This window comes from Natrix helvetica, assembly GCF_964273705.1.
Source record: "Natrix helvetica genome assembly, chromosome: Z".
Taxonomy (NCBI): Eukaryota; Metazoa; Chordata; class Lepidosauria; order Squamata; family Natricidae; genus Natrix; species Natrix helvetica.
The window spans coordinates 119,667,107-119,689,429 of NC_138554.1; the positions used below are offsets into that span (position 1 = coordinate 119,667,107).

Genomic DNA, 22,323 nt, shown 5'->3' on the forward strand with positions numbered 1-22,323 from the left:
TATAATATTTCTTTCATTATTAACAATTGCTTTGATATTTTTTGGCAGTGAAATATAATAATTGCCAATATTTTCTAGCTGTCCATAATATAATTGTTCTGCTTATAGAATGAAGAATCAGATATAATTATATTTCTTGCTAGGAATCTATTCTGATACAATCAGTAAATATGCTTTTAATTACTTGAGAATATTGAAGAGTTATCCATTAAATTTCAGATATGCAACCAGACCAACTAAAAATAGAGACTGAAGCTCTGTTCCAAGTTGATCCTATAGTATTAAAAGAATATTGCTACCAAACAGTCCAGCAGCCATTCCTAAAGTCCTCCTAAAAGGCAACTCTATGTTACTAAACTCCTTTGTGCAATCCTATGGGAGACATGGAATAAAATTGAGAAATTTTGCAATGTGGAGCTTATTTAAATAAATTCTTATAACAGTAATACAACCTGAAAGAAGTAATATTCAGTGCTTAATTCAAAAGAGAATTAGAAATTATGCACTACAAAATATATACATATTTTTTATTTTCAAAGTTTTAAATACATAGTAATTGAAATAAACCACTATCTTTTCTGTTTCACTGAACTGGAGTGAATAAGCATGCATGATTATTTTTTTCTCCAGACTGAAATGCAAATTCTCATTTTCAATATTTAAAATGGCAATATAATTTATCCAAAAACATAGCAATAACTAAACCTTTTCTTGTTTTGCTTTTGCCACATTTTTATAGATAAACTAAGAATGAAAACGTTGACAATAAAATTAGAAACCACTGGGAATACTAATAGTTTAAACACCAGGATAACTAACATATAAATTATACCAAATGCCTAAAAACAGGCAAATTTCCATTCAGTGCATTGAAAATATAGAAGTACAGCTCCAAATCGACCTGAAATCAGTTTCAAATAGATTCTAATATTGAGGCATCATGTTATAATTACAAGCACAATGATAATTACATTGTATGCATTTAAGTTTCCCTGTTACAGCTGATAGCTAAGACAGTCATTTCACCCATATTTGGAAATACCCATAGCAGCAGAAAAATAATTTTTGTTGAGTAGGAAAGTGTCAGAGATAATAATTACATTATGTAATACAATTAATATAAAGTGCAGTATTCAAAGTAAAAAATTAGGTCAGAAGTTATTTTTATATAAACTAGTTCAATATAGCTTTTACAGAAAAATATTGAGTTAAAAGCAGACTCTCTTTAAAAAAAACTGAAATTCTTACAAAATAAGTGTTAGGAAGTTCTGTCATGATAAATATGAAATCCTCTTCACAACTCTTTTTCTTTGATCCTACAGACTAAATCCAGACACTGTTAGTTGCTGAGCATTATTCCTGGCTTCAAAATAGGATGTATCTGTTTCATCATTTGGCTGAGGTATAAAGGTCATGGTCTGATGGTGAAGATTATCCCAATCCATACCATGAAAGAGGGGATGAAGCTTCAGCTCTGGAATACATAATTAGAGCATGTGTTAGATTTAATTCTCTGTCTTTCTCATTCTAATGCATGTTGGCTGAGGAATACTGAAAACTGAGGTCTAGACATCTTTAAGTTGCCAATGTTGACAAACACTGTTCTAATTATTTTGATTTATGATTCTGGATATTTTAAGAATTCAGTCTGGATTGATTACCTGGACTTAGTCTCTGAACAGTTCCCTGGCTAAAGTTTAAATTAAACACAACCAATAAGAATGTTTGCTAATTTTGTCCTGTATTTATTTTTGAAATGCCGCCTTAACAAACATAGTATCTTGTCAAATGCTTATGTCAGTCCTTTATTACCTTGGAAATTCCAGGAAGCAATCCTGTAATTTCTGAATTTTACAAGTAAATGAAGCAAAATATATTTACATTTATAATAGCAAGAGAAGAATCTCGTGTGATATTCTGAACTCAAGGAACAAGACTGTTGTCCTTTAACAGATTTTGTTTTGTTAATTGTAAAGTATTACATTGAACAGGTTTGTGACCAATTGTATCACTAGGTTTTAAGGACAGATAGTTTGGCTTTTTCCTCAGCCAGCTTTTTCCTCCAAACCCTCAACGCCTTAAAAAGAATTCCATGCCCACCCTGCCTCATGTAGCTTGAAACTATGAATACTAAATTATAATCCTCTAAATTTTACTGGATTAAGAAGAAATAACTAACCCTTGAGTCCAGCTCGCTTAGCACTGTCAACAGTTAAAAGAATATCAATGGCATTCTGAGAATTATCTGACAACTTTTCTTCACCTTCAGGCCATGGGATATCTGGAAAGACATACCCACACAAATCAGTATCACAATATTTACGCTAAATAAGGATTCTTTGGATTTGATTTTGATGGAAGTAATAATTACCCCTTTTAAGAATATTCTGGAATACTTGCTGTGGTGTTTCATCATTGAATGGTGGAATTCCAGTTAAAAACTCAAACAAGCAAACCCCAAGGGCCCACCAGTCTACAGAAGCACCTGAGATAAAAGCAGTTCAAATAAATTAACATTGATTCCTGGAGATGCATTAAATCATGTTGTACTTACAGGAAGAAAATGTGTAACAGCTAAACATCCTAGAGAAACAGGAACTTTCTTTTATGCACTTGTCCCCTCACTGTGTTATTATAGTAATATTTGCCTAAATTCTTCATGACAAAGGCATATTGATGCAAGCCATGTGACTTCCAGAGGCCATTTGCAGAACAGAAAACTAAACCAAGCATGCTGAATTTCTTAGGCTTTAAACGGAAACCAATTACTCCAACTAGATTTTACATAGCAAAGATTAAACTGTCTAAGAAAGATTTCATTTTGTTTTTTTTAAGCATTTCATTGTTTTGGAGAGTGATGAATTCTTTAAAAACTGTGTACATAAAATAATCTCCAGTGAGAAGTTTGGATTCAGTAACAAGTTCTCTTGTGTTTAGGGCTATATCTAGTTAATGTCTTTATTGTGATAGCTTTCAGGTCATGAAATTCAGCATTGCAATCAGAAGCAAAAGCAAGCAAAGCTGCTGAGGCACCAAAGCCATGATTAAGCAACATGCATTTTCTAGCTGCTATGTTACTAAAGCCCCAGTCAGCTCATTTTGCTGGAAGTTAAACATGCATTTACTGTGCCAAATTATATGCAGATATATAGATATATCCCCTTGGTGTTTCATAGATAATAGTTCAGATAAATTGGATACGCTGGCCAACCCCAGCTAAAAACCTTCTGTAAGTTCCTTAGTTACCTCAAAGATTGGCAGCAATCAAATTGAATCAAATAAAAAAATACTAAATCATTTCATTCACTCATTGTGCGTGAAGGTAATTTAAAGCACTCACATGACCAAGAAATATGTCTGAACCATTTCAACCATATTTAGTTAGAAATCCCCCCCCAAAGAGCAAAAAGCCACTTAAATATTGAAAGCCTAGCCCTATAGTTCAATTTAGCGTTTAATTTTTAATGAGACCATAGTCAATAATCACTGAGGCATGTTTAAGAAGAACTTGAATATTCTCCTGCATTAAAATGTCAATGCGTAATTGTTCTATGCACTGACATTCTATACAAGAAAATCTAGTTTATAAGTGGCCAATTTTCCTAAGCAAACAAACAGGTTTTCTTAAAAGATGTAGTCAAAATCCACAAAATCTAAAATTTATACTGCATTTTAACCTTTGTGTGATAAAACTATACACTGTAATAGGAAACTAATAAAAAAAATTCATGGTTGTCTTCCTCTTCTCCTTCATAAATCACTGAATAAAATAACCTTTGGAATACAAGTGAAAACGTTTTTTAATGTTGCAACACAGCATATTTTAAAGGAAGGAAGGAAAGTCAACACTGTATTTTTTTAAAAAAAAATCCACTCTGAAATGAAGGAATGTGAATATTTCCCTGTTAGAGATGTTAGCTTCCATAAACCATACTTTAATTTTATTGAACTAGACTAACAAAATGATGATTTTGGAAATCTAAACTGCTCATTGTAAAGGTCTTTCAATACTTGTCTTGAACAATGCAAACTTTGTTTTGCGAAGTGCTATAAAAAACTTACCAGTGGTGTGACTTCCTGTATGTAAAAAAAATCAAGTAAATATTTTGGTATATTTACCACAGTTACTATAATTATTACATTGTATTCACTTATTAAATGTTGATAATGCTTAGCATACCAAGTTCACCATCAATTAGCAGCTTTCAAAATAAAAATGTTCTCCTTAAAATAATGTTTTGCTTTTTATATAAGCCAAAGGAATATCTAGTCTATTTATTCACACATAAGGGGGAATTTTAAATGTCTGAGAATCAAATGAAAATACTTTTAGGTCACTTCAAGCTACAACTGCTGGATTATATGTTTGAATGTAATATCCCCCCAATATTCATATCAATGAGATAAATAAGACTACATCAATTTCTCTGACATTTGTTTACACATATGAAAGATATTTTTACACAATTAAATGTCAATCCTATCTTTATTATGAATTCTGAAGTGCTGCAAACTTAGGAACATCTAGACAACATATAAAAATTTGAAACCATGGTTTGATTCTTATTTGAACCATCTTAAGGTAGAAACACATTAATTTCAAATACTTCTATAATGAAACTGTTAAGTATTAAAAAAAAAAACCTTCCCAAATAAATTAGATTGTTGTTCAAAATGCAACATAAATGGTTCATATTTATTTTACTCGTTATTTATGGAATGAACCACAATTAACTCTACATATCACCATGCAGAACGGTTAATAAATCATAATACTTGACTTGATTGCTAGGTGTACTCTGTGAACCTGATTCAAAAGAAAGATTAAGCTATTTCTGCACTATAATCAGAAAATACAGGCAGTCCTTGATTTGCAACTACAATTGGATGGGAACATCTGAAACTCAGTGATGTGGTCCTAAGTGACTCATATGTGGTTTTACAACTTTTTTGTGTAGTTGTTAACCAATTAATTGCAGTAATTAAGTGAAACCAGCTTCTCCCATTGACTTCGCTTGGCAGAAGAACCACAGGAAGGTCACAAATGGCAATCATGTGACCCTCAATGCTATAAGTTGTAAATATATGCCAGTTGCCAAATGTTCAAATTTTCATATGACCAGAGGGACACTGTGATGTTGTAACTGCAAGGCATAAGTCACTTTTTTTAGTGCCATCATAACTTTGAATGGTCGAGGACTACCTATACAAATAGTCCACAATTTACAACCATTCATTTAGCAACTGATATTTAACAGCCATGTAATTCACTTTAACTGCAGTGATTATCAACAATTTTGTAAATTTAAGCACAACTCACTTAACTTGCTTAGCAACAGAAATTCTGGTCCCAGTTGTGGCTGTAAGTCGAGGACAACCTGTATTATAAAACTTTTTGAGACATGGGCCTTGAGAAGGTAGACTAATTTCTTGTTAAAAAAAAAAAAACCAGTGTTACATCAAGTATGCTTATCTCTCTTTGCAGAGATTTTACAATGTCGGAAACAATTCAAGTAATATTTTTGTTGTTTCTATTAACATATACTGTAGTTCATGAAACATAAAGACAAATTAAATGATAAGAACTACAGACTATCATCCCACAGTCCTCATCCAGTCCTTCCTTTTTTCTTTGTTTGTAAGATTGAATCAGATTACATACTAAATTTTTATGGGCCATCCATGATGGTTCAGTGGTTAAAGACATTGAGACTGTCAGTTGGAAAGCTGATAGTCCATGTTTGACACCCAAGTGCTATACTTCCTTGCTACAGCTACTGCTCACCTAGCAGTTTGAAAGCATGCAAATGCAAGTAGATAAAGAAGTAGTTCAGTGGAAAGGTAATAATGTTCCATGTGCCTCGGTGTATGGTCTTGCTAGTCACATGATCAGAGAAGTGTCTTTGGACAAAGCTGGCCCCCTCGGATAAGAAATGGAGATGAGCACTGTCCCTAGAGTCAGACATGACTGGATAGAGGAATCATTTCCCTTTACCTATATAATAAATTGATGTGAATTCAAATGATATTCTCGATTGAATAATTTTTAACATTAAATCTTGGATTTCATTAGGTTAATAATTAAGGATTTTTAAAAAGTCAGAATCTTATCACAAGACTGAAAAATATAAGTGATGAAAACATGTAATTATCCATAACCAGTGAAAATTAATTTGCTTACCATGAGTTTTTGCAATGAGAAGCTCAGGTGCCAAATAGTCTGGGGTTCCTAAAATGCGTTCTCCGTCTACTGGAGCAGCCCCTCTTCGCACACTTTTTGGGGTCCTATAGGGTGTCCCAACATTTCCCTGAGGAGTCTGATGCAAAAAATAAATATTACATCAAATATAAAGTAAGATGCTCAGAATATATTCATTTTATTCCTTGATTTAAATCAATGGTTCCCAACGTGGGTCCCACACCCCACAGGGGGGCAATTTGATTTTTAATGGGGGAAATCTGAACTTTGTTTAAACCAAGTTAGTGGCCTTTTAGGCTTCCTCTGTGTGAGTAGAAATCACTTTTTGAGTAAAGTAATAATTATATGTGACAGGGGGGAGGGGCATCAGGATTTTAAATATGCTTAGGTGGGGCATGGCCACAAAAAGGTTGAGAACCACTGAAAAAAGAACCTACCGTATTTTTCGGGGTATAAGACGCACCTTTTTCCCTCAAAAAAGAGAATGAAAATCTGGGTGCGTCTTACACACTGAATATAGCATTTTTTGCCACCCGAAACCGCACCCCTTTCACCAAAATGGCCGTGTAGAGTCTTTAAGAGGCTTGCAAAGTACTCCTGGAGGCTGGGGAGGGCAGAAATGAGCAAAAAACAGGCCCCCCGCCCAGGAGCACTCTATAAGCCTCCTAAAGGCTATGCATGCCCTTTTTTGACAAAAGTGAGCTGTTTTTTGTTTGTTTTAGGGGGAGGGGCACCCCCCCAGGAGCACTCTGCAAGTGTCCTGAAAGCTATTCATGCCCTTTTTTTAAAAAAAAAAACGGGCCTGTTTTCATGAAAAATGGGCTATGTTTGGAAGGTCTGAGGAGTGCAAAAACTTTTTTTTTTTAATTTGCCTCTTCAAAATCTTGGTGTGTCTTATACTCTGGTGCACCTTATACTCCGAAAAATACGGTAGTTACTTTACCTGCAATGAAGCATCTTATTCAATTCCAAAATACTCAGTATTATCTCAAGCTAAACAGGTTTTTTTGTATGTCTCTTTTGATAAGTAGGGAGCTATAATTTATTATTACTTTTAATTATCCAAGGGATGTAACAGGGAAAGTTAGGCAGATCTTCAGTTCTTTGGGGAAAGACTGGAGTTTTTTTTTAAAATGCAAATGAAATGTCTTAAAAATAATTATTATGAACCGAATTGTTTTGGGTCTAATTTTGGCTGCATAATTCTGGCGTTTTTATGGATTGGACCAAAGTGATAAAGGATCCATGAATTGCCTATGCTGTTGTAGAAGCAAAGTTTCATTATAAACAGTAAATGGTAACTGGCCATGAAATCTTAATATCACTTGTGAGAAGCTCCCATCTGAAAAGTACAACAGGTTTTGAGCTTTGAGCTGTACATTTACCATAAAACTAAAGCTAGCCTTTATTTACCTATTATTCAGGTTTCTACACTGTTTTAATTCATTGATTCTCAGTGGATTAAAAAAAATCTCAATTCAGTATTAAGGTTAAAAACATAGCTATTAAACAAAAGAAATATTGCCGGGTTTTCTCAAAGCCTAAATCGAGTACCCCCAATCTTTCTCCAGTTTAGCCCTCAACCATCGTTTTTTTAGCCTATACAACTACGAGCTGTACAAAAAGCCTCCGGACGGTCCATGAAGCCTTCGGAAGGCTTAAAACGACTCTCCGAGCAACCTGGAAGTCACTTCCGGTTTGCTCGGAGGGTGGTTTTAAGCGTTCCGAAGGCTTCAGGGAAGCCTCCGGACGGTCCCTGAAGCCTCTGGAGGGCCTTGGGGGGGGGGCAGGGGAGGCTCTTTTCACCCTCCCCAGGCTCCTATAAAGCCTCTTGAGCCTGGGGAAGGCAAAAAATAGCTTTAAAAGGTGCCCTGACAAATGGCTCTGCATGCCGCTTGTGGCACGCGTGCCATAGGTTCGCCATCACTGCTCTATATAGAAATGTCCTATAATGCTATGTTGTATATTCAATGTGTTCGTTCAGTTACCCACCTGATATATCCTGTAGGGTGTTCCTTTTTGTGCAGGGGTGATGGTCATTGGATAAGAACCACTGCAGGCAGAGATATTCATTCCTTCTACAGATAGCATACTGATTTTTGAAGGCTCAGTCATATTAGACATATTAATAGAACTATTGTAACTTCGGAAGGCAACAATATTTTTTTTAAGTGCCTTTAGCATCTCCATTGGTGAAGAGTGAACACCAGTGTGCTTCTCTGTAATATATTTCAAACTCTTATCTTGATTGCGATCCAGGGATTTGCTTTCCTGGACAGGGAGCATTGGCTGATCTCTGGTTTCCCATCTGGAGCAGCAAGGTAATGATAACATAGTTTCTGATTTTGATTCCTCAAGGGGGACATCTTTAATGCTCCCATTTAAATCAAATGTGGGTTTTTCTAAATGGTTCTCTGTAGCAGAGATCTCTGGAAGGGATAAATCAGAGTCTATGCTCATGCTCACTAAAGGCTTTTCATCATCAATGCTTACGAAACTGAAGTTTGTGTGTTTCCCACCCTTTTCATAATCTGCATCTAGTTCATTCATAAGATTTTTAGCTATTAAGGGGCCCCCTGATTTATTCCCTTTATTTTCTTCCAAACAATTTGAATCCTTTGTTTGACTTTTCTTCGGGCAGCTCTCTTGCAGGCACCCTTCAAGTTTTAAGCAACAGATTTCAGCTGTCAAACTTGTGCTTTTCTTTTCTGGGAACTCAATAATTTTACAACCACGCTTATACTCGCTATTGTTTTTTTTCACAAGGATACGTTCTTGAGAAGGGCTAGTATCAACTAATTCAAAGCATCTTTTAATACCAGTCTTCTGCAACACTGGTCTCTCCTTCTCTTCTTTCTTGAGATTATCCAAGCCCAGATGGGAAAAGTGACAGTTAGGTTTTGCTACATCTTTGGATTGAACAGAGTTGTTTGTACAAAGCTTTTCTTCCCATTCTTTGTACTCTGAAAGACATTTTCTGACTAGATCTTTCACATCACAAATTCTTACGGAAACATCAGAGGAGTCGAAGTATTCACTCTTTCCATTATGCTTGTCTGTAGAGTCATTACTACTAATAGGAGAGATAGCAGTTTCCAGCAACTTTTGCTTTAAAACTTTACTATTGTTGACAAGCGGCATATCTGCAGCCTCATGTTTTTCCATTGCATTCATTTGACCTGCTGCAGGACAGAAATTGTCTTCTTCCTGAAAACCAAGCAGTTTCAAACTAAGTAGACAAACATTACTCTAATCCAACCCAAAGTAATTACACACATAGAACAACTAAAATTAAAATAAACTAGAATGAAACGAAGGATGCATAAACAATATATACATCTAAAAAGTATAGTTTTTTTCAGCCCCTTAGCTGAAAGAGACAAGTCTTTGTTTTTGAGGAACAGATCTCTGTACATTCTGGATTCTGAGCAGAATATATAGTCTGTCTGCCATATTTCAGATGGAAAAGGCCTCTAATTGAAACTGAATGAAAAGAGAGAACGTCCTTTATCACAGCTGCACCCTAGTTCAATTTCACATCCAATCACAAAACTATCTCCATGGTGGTTGATATAAGATGCTTATTACTATTAACTCATCTTGCGTTAATACTGAACTAAAAATAAAATGGCATACTAGTAAACATATTACTGAGAAGCCTTTCAATCTTAGTTTAGTAATACACTTTTTGTTCCCTACTCCAGAAATATTGTATGTGGTAAAAGCAAGAAAATTATTATACTTGTTTCATATTCTGCTTAGAGGACATTGCTTTGAATCCACATTTAGATATAGAAACTCACGAGTTACGAAAGGACAATCTCTTATTTCTCACATGCCATCCAAATCATACAAGCCAGTATTTATTTACATATTGTCATGAAATGTATAATAAAGTCTCAATTTGCAATCTTCATAAGAATAAAACTGAAGACTAGAATATTACCCTATGAATGATATTCTGAGCTGTTGGGAAAAAGATACATTTAAGTCTAACAAATAAATAATCCATTGAATTTGAAGACGGAATCACCATAACATACAGATACTATTTGAAAGTAGAGAGGTTTTACTAACTTTGGAGGAGCTTCTGTTTCTATAGACATATTCTCTACTAACTAATGTAGGAATGGAATGTGTTGAGGGGACAAAACAGTCAGAAGATGGGCGTGTGAGCCGAAAATTGCTATCAATTACTTGAACCAACTTTTAGAAAATGTGTATTCCTATCCTTTGTAACAGGATCGGAAGGAACAATTTTCCAAAAATATAGCAAAACAAAATAACTAACAATTATATCTCTTCATCAGAATATGCTATCCATTTCTTGCAAGGTTATCCTATTTAGAAAAATAATTTTTAAAAGCCTTTGAAATGTCGTTACGTACCAACAGAGAATCATTCAGGTTAAGAAGAAGCAAATTCTTAGAAAAAAAGCAGTCCTAACCTGGATGTCTTTTTCCCACCTGGGGCTGCTGCAGCACTCTGATTCCATACTAGAAAGCTGGGTCCGAGAATGGCTACTGGCACTAGATGTTCCATACCTTCTTCTGGACTGAAGCAGAGTTGGTGTTAAACTTCTTATAGGCATTCCAGGGGTAACAGCTGAAGAATCAATGCCTTCAAAAGGAATAGGTCATTTTTGTCTGTTTAATAAAACGATGTCTTACAGCAAATCGAACCATTAAGTAAAATTGCTCAAAATAAGTAATGTAAAATGCATTTCTTTTAAATAAATTAGATATTTCTCTCCTGCCTTCAAAAATTTTTCTAATGTAATTTATATTTTAATATATATTGTTTTGAATTTGTTCAATTAAAAGAATTTTCTGGAAGTTTAGAAAAGGTACTACTGGCAAAAGTATAAAATATAGAAAGAGTATAATACAAATAATTATATATTTCATAAAGCACACCAACACAAATTTCTAACTTAAATTGCCGTGCATTTAGTCTGAAGAAGTACAACACTAAGAAGAACCAAGTTGATTGCAATTATTGGATATCTGCTTTACAAGAAAGGCGGACAGTGGAACAATGGAAAAATAAAGATTTTTTATAGAGGGTGAGGGCTGCAAGGCAAGAAATCCTAGGGAATCTGATTTGCCTGGTCACTTTGGGGAAGCTATTATTGTGTTTCCCCGAAAATACGACATTTCCTGAAACTAAGGCCTTGCCAGATTTTCATGGTGGGCAAAAATATAAACCCTCCCCCGAAAATAAGCCCTAGCGAAGGGGTGGGTTTAGCCAGAACAGGGGGCAGCCCTTCCCTTCCCCGGTCACCTCAGGGCTTTTTGGCCCCTTAATCGGATCGGCTGGGCTGCTCTGTTCACAAAACAACTGATTCGCAGGTGCCGCTCAGGTCTCTGCCTCCAGCAAACGCCAGTCGCTTTTGTAGCCAATTGCGGCTGCAAAAGAAGCCAGAGGCCAAGCAACACAACCTAAGTGCCTCATGCCCTCCTTGCCTAACAGTAACAGTCACAGCTTGCAATTCCGTCCATGGAACAAGAAAAGAAGGCATGGAAATCAATACACCTGGGACATCGGAAGAAGCCATGCGAAGAGATGCTGTTGCCAAGTGCAGGAAATCTCCCACCACCACCTGCAGATCGTCCTTTCAAAGAGGAGTTTCACCAGGATGAAGGCGACATAAACGCCACCTTCAGCCACCTCTTCTTCCTGGTGAAACTCCTCTTTGAAAGGGCGATCTGCAGGTTGGGGAGGGGGGAGATTTCCTGTACTTCGGCAGCAGCGTCTCCTCGCAGGGCGTCTTCCAATGTCCCAAGTGTATGGATTTTAATGCCTACAGGTCGCTTCTCACCTGCATATTCACATTGAAGACTCGAAATGGGGTGTTTTTGGAAATGGCTTGAAAATGGGGAGATTTTCCTGCCTCTCCCCCTGTTCTGAAGGTCAGCACAGACTGAGAACAGGATAAGAGACGAAATCCCCCCTCCCCATTTTCAAGAGGTTTGAAAAACGCCAGATTCCAAGCCTTCACATTATCCAGGATTGCAGGATTGAAGGCATGCGGGAGGGAGGATTTTGTCTCTTATCCTGTTTTCAGTCTGTGACCTTCAGAACAGGGGGAGAGGCAGGAATATCCCCCTCCATATTTTCAAATGGTTTGCAAAAACGTTCCATTTCGAGCCTTCAGCATATTCCAAGATTGCAGGATTGAAGGCTCGGAATGAGGCATTTTTGCGAACAGCTTGAAAATGGGGAGGGGAGATTTTCCTTTCTCTTACCCTGTTCTGAAGCTCAGCACAGACTCAGAACAGGATAAGAGGCAAAATCCCCCCACCTTTTCCTGGCAATCGTTCTTTCCTTGGGATCTCAGCGCAGACGCACATCCCCCAAATGCTCTATCCGAAGCCGCCTCTGCATCTGTGCAGAGCTCCCAAGGAAAGGATGGTGTGTATGTGTGTGTGAGAAAGAGATCCCTACCCCCCCCCCACTCCCAAGGCAGCCACATCCCTTCACTAACCTGCTTTCCTACTCCATTCTCCACTGCCATGTGCAGGGCAAGAAAAGTAGTTTGTGGGACTACTTCCAACTTCGCGAGAACTTCTTTTTTTTGCGTGAGAACTTGGAAAGTATTTTCTGGTACTTTTTTTTACCATAGGCACACAGTCTACTTTTCTTGTCCTGCACGTGGGGTGGACAATGGAGCTGGAAAGCAAGTTAGTGAAGGGATGTGGCTGCCTTGGAGTGGGAGGGTGTGTGTGTGTATTCGTTCTGCCAGGAAGAGCCCCCACCCCCCGTGAGGCCAGAGCAGCACAGTCAGCTGGTTCCACGGCCAGCAAGCAGGGCAGGCGAAGGCCAGGATGCAAGGAGAACTTGGGTCATTGTGGCCGCAGACAAGCAGATGGTGGGACTGGTGGGATATCTGCGTCCTCCACCTGAAAAATAATAAGCCCTCCCCCTCTAATAAGCCCAAGGCCATATTTCGTGGGTCAAAAAAATATAAGACCCTGTCTTATTTTCGGGGAAACATGGTAGCAGGACAGAGCTGATAACAAAATGGGTCTTTCAGGAGAGCTGAAAAAGTTTATTGTTAAAGGGGGTAGAATGTTAATTTCATTAGGTGATAGCAGATGGAAGGCTGGAGTTTCTTTATGTTGCAATTTTATACTAAAGGTTAGGTTGCCATAGGGCTTCATTGTGAGGGGGCTACTTTTCTTTGCCTTAGATAATATTGCAGGAAGCTTTGTTTAGGGGGAGGGAGAAACAATTTGGGACTGATGAGATTAGGCAAAGCTATGAGTAGGCATTTGATCTTTGTCATATGTAAAAGGCAGTTGGGGGGGAGGGAGGGTGCAGTCTCCATTTTGTTTGTTAAGATTTATTTTCTCCATTACAATAAAGTAGGATAGAGTCATTCAGAAATTAATTGCTCCGAATTTAAAGCACTCAGAAGTGAAATGTCATCAAGATGAACAATGGATATGCCTATTTTGGATAGAATTCCAATAATGGGCAGGGCACTTCAATGGCCCTTTCCACACAAATTGATCTCTTTAAAAGGATAGGATCACCACTGGTTTGAAAGATGGGCTACATTAGGATTGAACAGCCCTCTTTAAACAGAGGGAGAGGGATAAGACACCACCTAACTCCTATACAGTACAGTCCTTTCAGCATTTCCAAGAAGGATTCACGCCCACTTGCACTAATAAGAACACAGAAAAACTTCCAAGTGACCTCAACGACTCTTAAAATCAGAATAAGTGGTAATGACCATATGGCTGCAAGATTATAAATCCTTCCATTTTCCACCATTCAGTGAGAACTGAAAAAGCTTTTTGGATAGGAAGCGAAACATCTTCAAGGAAAAACAAAACTCAGTTGCTTTTTGAAAAAGCATCTTTGGGACAACCATGACTTGGAGGATTGAGAATCTCCATAGATGGTAGGATCAAATCATTCCAGTTAGATACTTACATGCTCTCAGAAGCTTACTTGATGCCATAGAATAATCTTTGCAATTTATGGATTCTCGAGACACCTGAGGCATATCTGCAGAAACAGGGCTTGGACTCTGCACAGGCCCTTTTCCTCCAACTGGAGTATACTGCCAAAATAAAGATATATATATATTTAGTAGATAGACAAATCAAAATTAATCATGGGTGTTTCTGAACCCAAATATATGCTTTGGTATTTAATTTTTTGTGAGATAGATAGATAGGTAGATGATAGATAGATAGATAGATAGATAGATAGATAGATAGATAGATAGATAGATAGATAGATAGATAGATAGATAGATAGATAGATAGGCAGGCAGGCAGGCAGGCAGGCAGGCAGAATCTCAAGCTTTCTGCCAAAATAAAGCCCTATGGATCAGTTAACATTATAACAACCAGAGTTCCACTGATATGCTGCTGAATGTTAGATGTGTGAATGACAAGCTTAAAGAAGTTTCTTTCAATGCACAGAGATTAAGCCAGCCAAAAGGTGAGGATTTATTAATTGTTCAAATGGCTAAAAACCACCTAATGTAATTTAGTAGAATTTCTTTGTATTCTCCCACTTAGTATTCTCATTGCTGTTTCATGGGGGTCTAGTCAGATTTTTTTTTAGACTTAAGTATTTCATTATGTAATTTCCAACTATATCAGCAGTGTGATCTTAATGGTTGTAAAAAGATAGCTGCATTAGCTGACAGTTTTTCATTTATAATTTTAAACATTGTGTATTCATTATGTTGTAAACAATACTGTATAAATACATTATTTTGAACACTTACAAAACCAAAAGAGCTGATAAGAGATAATACTTGTCCAGGAGTACGAGAATAGTCTTGCATAGGTTTGGACATTGATGGTGTAGTAAGAATATCTATCATATTTATTTCTGAAAAAAAGTATGATCATTAAGTTCTATTTGATATTTATAAACATGCATCAAAGAAATAACATTGTAATTGGGCATGTAAACTTACACTGCATATTAAAAAAAGTATTTGGCAACAACTCTGACGCATATATAGATGCATAAATACATCAAGATGAGTAGGGCTTACCTCTGTTCAAAGTAACTCTGGACAGTCCAAAGTCTGTCAATTTAATGTGACCCTCATTAGATATCAGCATGTTGTCTGGTTTTAAATCTCTAGTAATTAAAAAAAAAGATTTATAACCCGCTTTTATTACTTTTACAAATAACTCAAGTTGGCAAATATATCCAACACACCTTCTTCCTCTTAAATTCCCTACAATAATAACTCTCTGAGGTGAACTGGGCTGAGAAAGAATGACTGCCCAAGGGCACCTAGCTCAATGTTGGCAAATCTTTCTGGAACTGAATGCCGGGCAGAGGGGAACACCAGAAACTGGAAGACCAGCTCTCTGATCCTCCTGCGTGGGAGCGCCAGAAACCAAAAGAGCAGTTCCATGGCGTGCATGCTTTTCCTGTTTCCAGCGCTCCCGCATGCGCGAAGGCCAGTTGACTGGCGTGCACATGCATGCCGGAACCCGGAAAAGCAACAGGCGACCGTTGGTTTGCCCAGAGATGGCCACTTCCAGCATGCTTGTGACTCTTTATTAAGTATACATGTAGAGGACACAGATATCCTTGCTTCAGTAGAAAACAGGTTTTCTGTGCCTACAATATTCCTATAGTTTATTATTACCAAAGCAATCAGAATAAAACTTCTTAGAATGGTTTACTTCTTATGTAGTGTATACTCTATAATACTGCATTTCAGAGGACACTAATTTCAATTTTCATCTGAAATTATATTTCTAATAAACTTTTTTTTTTGGAGTATAAGACGCACCGGAGTATAAGATGCACCAAGGTTTTGAAGAGGCAAATTTTAAAAAAAAGTTTTTGCACTCTGCAAACCTCCCCAAAACGGCCTGTTTTTCACGAAAACAGGCCCTATTTTTTTTTCAAAAAAAAAAAGGCATGAATAGCCTTCAGGAGGCTCGTAGAGTGCTCCTGGGGGGAGGGGCAAAAACGAGCAGCAAATGGTCCATTTTTTGTCCAAAAAATGGCATGCATAGCCTTTAGGAGGCTTATAGAGTGCTCCTGGGGGCTGGGAGAGGGGCAAAATTGAGCAAAAAAAGGCCCATTTTTCGCTCATTTCTGCCCTCCCCAGCCTCCAGAAGCACTCTATAAGCCTCCTAAAGGCTCTGCATGGCCATTTTTGCAAAAGGGGTGGGGTTTTGGAAGGCCAAAAATGCTGTATTCAGTGTATAAGACGCACCCAGTTTTTCAGCCTCTTTTTTGAGGGAAAAAGGTGCATCTTATACTCTGAAAAATGCGGTATTTAAGAGAAAAAGTACACCATTTTAAAAAAAATTAATCTAAATCCATTAAACATGAATCTTAAAGCAGCAGATCTACCACAAAAGTTATTATAGGTGATGAGTTAAGTTTCAGCCTTTTGAAATATGTGTAAACTCTATGGTCTATTTGAAAATGTTAAAATTTTAAGGAAATCCAGCACAGCATGATTTTTACCTATGGATTATTCCATGTCTGTGAAGGTAATCAAGAGCCAGTGCTACTTCAGAAATATATTTTACTGCCATTTCTTCATCAAAGTAACCACATATATGAAGAAGAGATTTAACATCTCCGCCAATTAGATATTCCATTACCTGCAAGAGAAAAATACCTTTGTAAAACTTGGGGACGAATTTGTTAAGAGCAAAGATAGACAATATATGGCTGACGTGAATCCTTCCATCTCGTATAGCCCATTCCAATTGTTCTGTTAAATTCCAGAGGCAACACTAAGAATAATCATGCTAGCAGAATCACTGAATCATAAATTTCAAAGAGCCTGGAGCATAGAGTTATTATTATAAGACTGAAAACCCTAACCCTAGAGAAGAGCTGGCGTGATTCCCATTTCAAAAAAAGGAAAAATGGATTCAAAAACTACAGACCAGTCAGCCTGATATCAATACCTGGAAATATTCTGGAAAAGATAATTACACAACAGATCTATGAATCAGAATCAGAATAGAGCTGGAAGGGACCTTGGAGGTCTTCTATTCCAGCCCCTACTCAAGCAGGAGTTCCTATACCATTTCAGACAAGTGACTGCCCAGTCTCTTCTTAAAAACCTCCAGTGATGAAGTCCCTACAACATCTGAAAACAAGCTGTTCCACTGGTTAAGTGCCCTCACTATTAGAAAGTTTCTCCTCAATTCCAGGCTGCTTCTCTCCTTGATTAGCTTCCATCTATTATTTCTTGTCATGCCCTCTGGTGCTTTGGAAAATAATTGACCCTTCCCTCCTCTTTGTGACAGCCTCTCAAATACTGAAATACTGCTATCATGCCCCCTCAGTCCTTATTTTCTCTAGACTGGCCAAACTCAAATCTTGCAATAGTTTTTCATGTTTTAATCTTCAGGCCTTTAATCATCTTTGTTGCTCTTCTCTGCACTTTTTCCAAAGTCAGCATCTTTTTTGTAATGTGGTGACCAATACTGGATGCAGTATTCCAGATGTGTTTTTACTTTATAAAGTGGTACTAATACTTCACGTGATTTTGATTCTATGCCTCTGTTTATATAACCAAGGATTTTATTAGCTTTTTTGGCTGCTGCCGCATACTGCTGTCACTTGCTTAAGTGATTGTCCATTAGGACTCCAAGGTGCCTCTCAAAGCTACTGTTTTTGAGCCAGGTTTTGCCTAACATGTACTCTACCTTTACTTTTTCCTGTCCAGGTGTAAAACGTTGCTTTTCTCCACATTAAATTCCATGTTGTTGCATAGGGTCCATTGTTCAAGTCTGTCATAGTCTTTCGGAATTCTGAGCTTGTTTTCTGGGGTGTTGGCTATTTGTGCCAGCTTAGTGTCATCTGCAAATTTGATGAATTCTTGTTGTATTTCATCATCTAAGTCATTTATGAAGATATTGAAGAGTATTGGACCTAAGACAGAACCTTGTGGTATCCCACTGCTTACTTCCCTCCATGTAGATGTAGTACCACTAAGGACTACTCATTGAGTATGGTTTGTCAGCCAGTTACAAATCCATCTGGTGGTGATGCTGTCTATCCCACGTTTTTCTAGATGACCAAGAAGTAGATTGTGCTCTATTTTGATAAATGCCTTGCTGAAATCTAAACATATGGACATAGTATACTTGGGTTTCAGTAAGGCATTTGACAGAGTAGACTACAACCTACTTATTAATAAGATAGAAAAATGTGGTATAGACAATATTACCACCAGATGGATTCCCAATTGATTAATTAACCACGCTCAATGTGTAGTCCTCAATGGAACTAAATCTACATGGAGGAATTCTGTCTTAGAACCAATACTCTTCAACATCTTCATAAATTATTTGAGGGGGTAGAAGGGAAACTCATAAAATTTGCAGATGACCCCAAACTGGGGGTAATAGCCAACCCTTTCAAAGATAGATTCAAGATACAAAAGGATCTTGACAGACTTGAACATTGGCCCTGTCCAACAAAATGCAATTCAGTGGCAAGAAAAGTAAGCTTTTACACAAAAGCAAGAAAAATCAAATGCACAGGTATGGAATAAGTGGCACATAGTTCAACAATAGAGAGGAATCTAGTAGTCCTAGTGGACAATCACTTAAATATGAGCCAGCAGTGTGCTGCAGCAGCAGCAAAAAAAAAAGGTGAATGCAGTATTAGGTTGCATGACAGAGGGATAGAATCAAGGTCAGTAAAGTGTTAGTACTGTTTTATACTACTTTGGTAAGACCACATCCAGAAAGAATGTAGAGAAGAGCAACTAAGATGATTAGAGAACTGGATGCTAAAACATACACTGAATGGTTGCAGGAACTAAGTATCTCTTGTCTAACGAAGAAAAGAGCTAGAGGTGATATGATAGCAGTCTTTCAATAATTAGGGGCTGTCACAGAGAAAAATGTTATTCTCCAAAAAGCACCTGAGGGCAGGACAAAAAGTAATGGATGGAAACCCATAAACGAGAGATTTAGAACTAAGAGGAAATTTTCTGACAGCGAGAACAATTTATCAGTAGAACTACTTGCTTCCAAAAGCTTTCCATTATTTCCAGAAATAATGGTTTAAGATTGGCAACTGAAGTTGATATTCAAACAAGAGGTGGTAAGGACATTGGAAAGTACTATAAAAATAAACAATAGATTGAAACAATAGCTACACTAGGTACAGTAGAACCTCCAATCATGACCATAATTTGTTCCATAACTATGGTCACAACCCGATTTGGTTGTGACTCGAACCTAATTTTGGAAATTTGGCGCTTACAAAAAAAAATGGCATGGAAGGGGAGATTGGCTATGGGAAAAAAATGTGAATTTTTTGGTTGGAACCCGATTTAGTCGTAGTCAGAAGCTTTCATGACCAGAGGTTCTACTATACACTTAAAAGATACAGGGTTTTCTAAGACACTACATGTAGATTACTCACCAAGTAGACATTGTTGGCAGATTGAAGTGAATAGAATAAGTGTACTATGAAAGGACTTTTACTAAGAGCCAAGGCATTTCTTTCTGCCTGTACCTGATGGGCCATATTTTTATTGATCAGATCAGCCTTTTTCACCACCTGTAAAAACAATTGTACCTATAGTGATATATGCATCATACTTCTCCACTGCAGAAAAATGCATTATAAAATTACTTTTCCTTATCCCTATAATTCATAAATCCTCTATATTAAGGGTTTTTGCAGAATGCACCATGCATTTAGTCCTAAATACATTTTCATAATACATGATTTAGTTATTAATTATACTATAGCAACAGCACAAGACTTATATACCTCTTCATAGTGCTTTCCAGCCCTCTCTAAGCAGTTTACAGAGTCAGCATATTGCCCCCAACAATCTGGGTCCTCATTTTACCCACCACAGAAGGATAAATAATTTATGCTGGAAATCTTAAATCTTTTGTTTACTTTCAATCAAAATCTGAGATACCTCACTCAATCCTTAAAAATTAGGAATTAAACTTAATTATAAAGATGATTACACTCAATTACATGGAATGATTAGGCATTTATACCATGGTTCATTTACCGGCTACCTTTTCTAATAATGAAGTTTGCTAACTTTCTAAATGCTTAATGGACTCGATATTTTAAAAAAGCAAATTGGAAGGATTAAGTATATATATAAAGGAGCATGAGATGACTGTAATTTTTCAAAACAGAAGCTACATAGGGGAAAATACACTTGACTCTATCCACTGCCACTTGTCTCCCACAACTAACTCCTGTAAGATTGTCAACGCTGCACAAGTAAGTAGACATGGGCAGCAGCTGGAGAGGGGGGTGGGTGGAGGAAGCAATGCCAGAAAAACGAAGGATCGATATTCCTGGAACACATTTTTCTAAATGTAAATCGTCCCCTCACGCCAGATGCTCTGCAACTTTTAATTGCCATTTCCCTATTTTGTCACTGAAGCCTGTGACCAATCAAAATGAAAGCTAACCATTTTTAACTGTATTTCGCGACAATTGTTGAGAAGAGGGAAGACTCCCGGGCAACCCCACCCGCGGGAGCCTCACCTTAACGGCGTAGAGTTTTCCGCCTTTGCGACCCAGATAAACTTTCCCGAAAGCGCCTCGGCTGATCGGTTTAACGATGGTAAAGTCCTCAATGGAGGGCGGCTGGGGTACGGCGATGCGCTTCCCGCATGAGGCGCCCTTCTCCTCCTCCCTTCTCACATCGTCTTGGGGTACAAAAGTTTCCGCCATCACGATCACTAATTGCCACAGTCCTGCTCTTCTTCTCCGGGCCTTCCTGCGCCCAGCCCGAACAGCTGCTTCGCCCCGCGACAATTCAAACTAAGCTCCACCCCCTGCTTCCGTCATTTGCACGTTAACCGAAGCTACGTAAAAAGTATTGGCCTCCAAGGGACGCACAAGAGAGGCGGGGGGCGGACTAATCATCCACACTTCCGGTTTACTCGCGCCTGCTCGGTTGCCGCTCTCGGCGACGCTTCTCTATGATCCAGGAAACACTAACGCAACTGGTACGTTTGTTTTGGATGTCATTTTATCTCCCCTCCCCCCCGCCCAAAAACATATTAAAAACAAGCGCGATCTTTCAAACTGTATTGTTACTCGTGATATTACGTACTCCTCCCCAAATTTATTTTTAGATTTCGTCTTTATCAGTGTGTAAGAATTTAATCCAGAAATTCAAGACTTTCATAGACCCCATGGGAATCCTGCCAGAGTTGGAGATTGCGGCGGCACAAAGTCCGCTAGTGAGGTTTAAGAATAGATCTGAAAGTCACCAGAGCCAGTCCGGTACTAGCAACCCCTCGAAGGTGGCTTTGATCATCTCTATTCCACTCAGAATGCTGTTCGACCATCAGAAGGACAGGCTTGGAGCGAAGACGGAAAAAAACTGCTTCCTCCACAAACACATTTAAACGGGCTTCAAATTAAAATAATCGATGAAAATAAACTGTCTTTTTTATACATGGGTGGAGAGGAAACTAAATGCCCCCACATCCTTTTATTCTGCACTTAACAATGCCGACGAGAAGAGGAACTTATCAGGCACACAGGGAAAGTTTGTGGGGAAGCCAGAAAGGAAGAGAAGAAGCCGCTTTTCGCCCCGGTCCAAACAAAAGCTTGCTTCAGTCTCGTTGTCCTCCGCCACAGAGAGCGCATGCATTTCACGAACGCTTCCTTCTAATTCAGTGTTCTTATTCATGTTTATTCCTATTCCTGTTATCTTGTGCATGAGTGACAAACTAAATAAATAAGTTTTAACTCAAACTAGCTTCCCCTCCGACCATTTTACAAAAGGCTTCAGACACAAAAACACCCGCCAATCGTCTACATTTACAAATTCGAGCACAGGCCCATCCGAAGCGCTAGGGTTGCTAGGAGACGTACGGGGGATCGTGAGGTCACCCGGAAATACTCGGGACAACCGTCATCTGCTGGGCGGGGCTCAGCCCGCCCCGTTCCAACTGTGAGAGGCGGCCATTTTCGGGAAGAGTTGATAAACCACCGAATCCTCTTCCCCGCGAAGAACGAGGCCGGAGGAAGCGCAGAGGAAGAGGCGTCCTCGGTCTCGGACGTGTCAGGCCGCTTGAGTGGGGCGAGAAGGATGCTTTCTTTTTCTACCACGGTGCAGCCGCAGGTGAAGGCCTCCCTAAGAGCAGCTG

The 22,323-nt window shown here is 38.1% G+C and overlaps 2 protein-coding genes across 3 annotated transcripts in view; one reads left to right on the forward strand and one right to left on the reverse strand.

Annotated features, from left to right (window-relative positions):
* Positions 1-284: 284 nt before the first annotated feature.
* Positions 285-21,101, reverse strand: MASTL (microtubule associated serine/threonine kinase like). Its single transcript, XM_081933759.1, has 12 exons — positions 20,705-21,101; positions 19,604-19,741; positions 16,673-16,812; positions 15,228-15,316; positions 14,952-15,058; positions 14,144-14,273; positions 10,647-10,819; positions 8,192-9,406; positions 6,182-6,317; positions 2,372-2,485; positions 2,180-2,281; positions 285-1,474 (listed from the first exon to the last, which is right to left on the reverse strand). The coding sequence occupies exons 1-12, from the start codon at positions 20,891-20,893 to the stop codon at positions 1,317-1,319; spliced, it is 2,691 nt and encodes an 896-aa protein (XP_081789885.1). The 5' UTR covers positions 20,894-21,101; the 3' UTR covers positions 285-1,316.
* A 997-nt stretch (positions 21,102-22,098) lies between these two features.
* The window catches only part of YME1L1 (YME1 like 1 ATPase), a 29,642-nt gene continuing 29,417 nt past the window's right edge, over positions 22,099-22,323 (forward strand). The window contains exon 1 of one of the 2 annotated variants that reach the window (XM_081932634.1): positions 22,099-22,298. In XM_081932634.1, coding sequence (XP_081788760.1) covers positions 22,266-22,298 — 33 coding nt within the window. In that variant the 5' untranslated portion in view covers positions 22,099-22,265. The remainder of the gene's footprint in view (positions 22,299-22,323) is intronic. The other variant, XM_081932633.1, reaches the window with a different exon arrangement.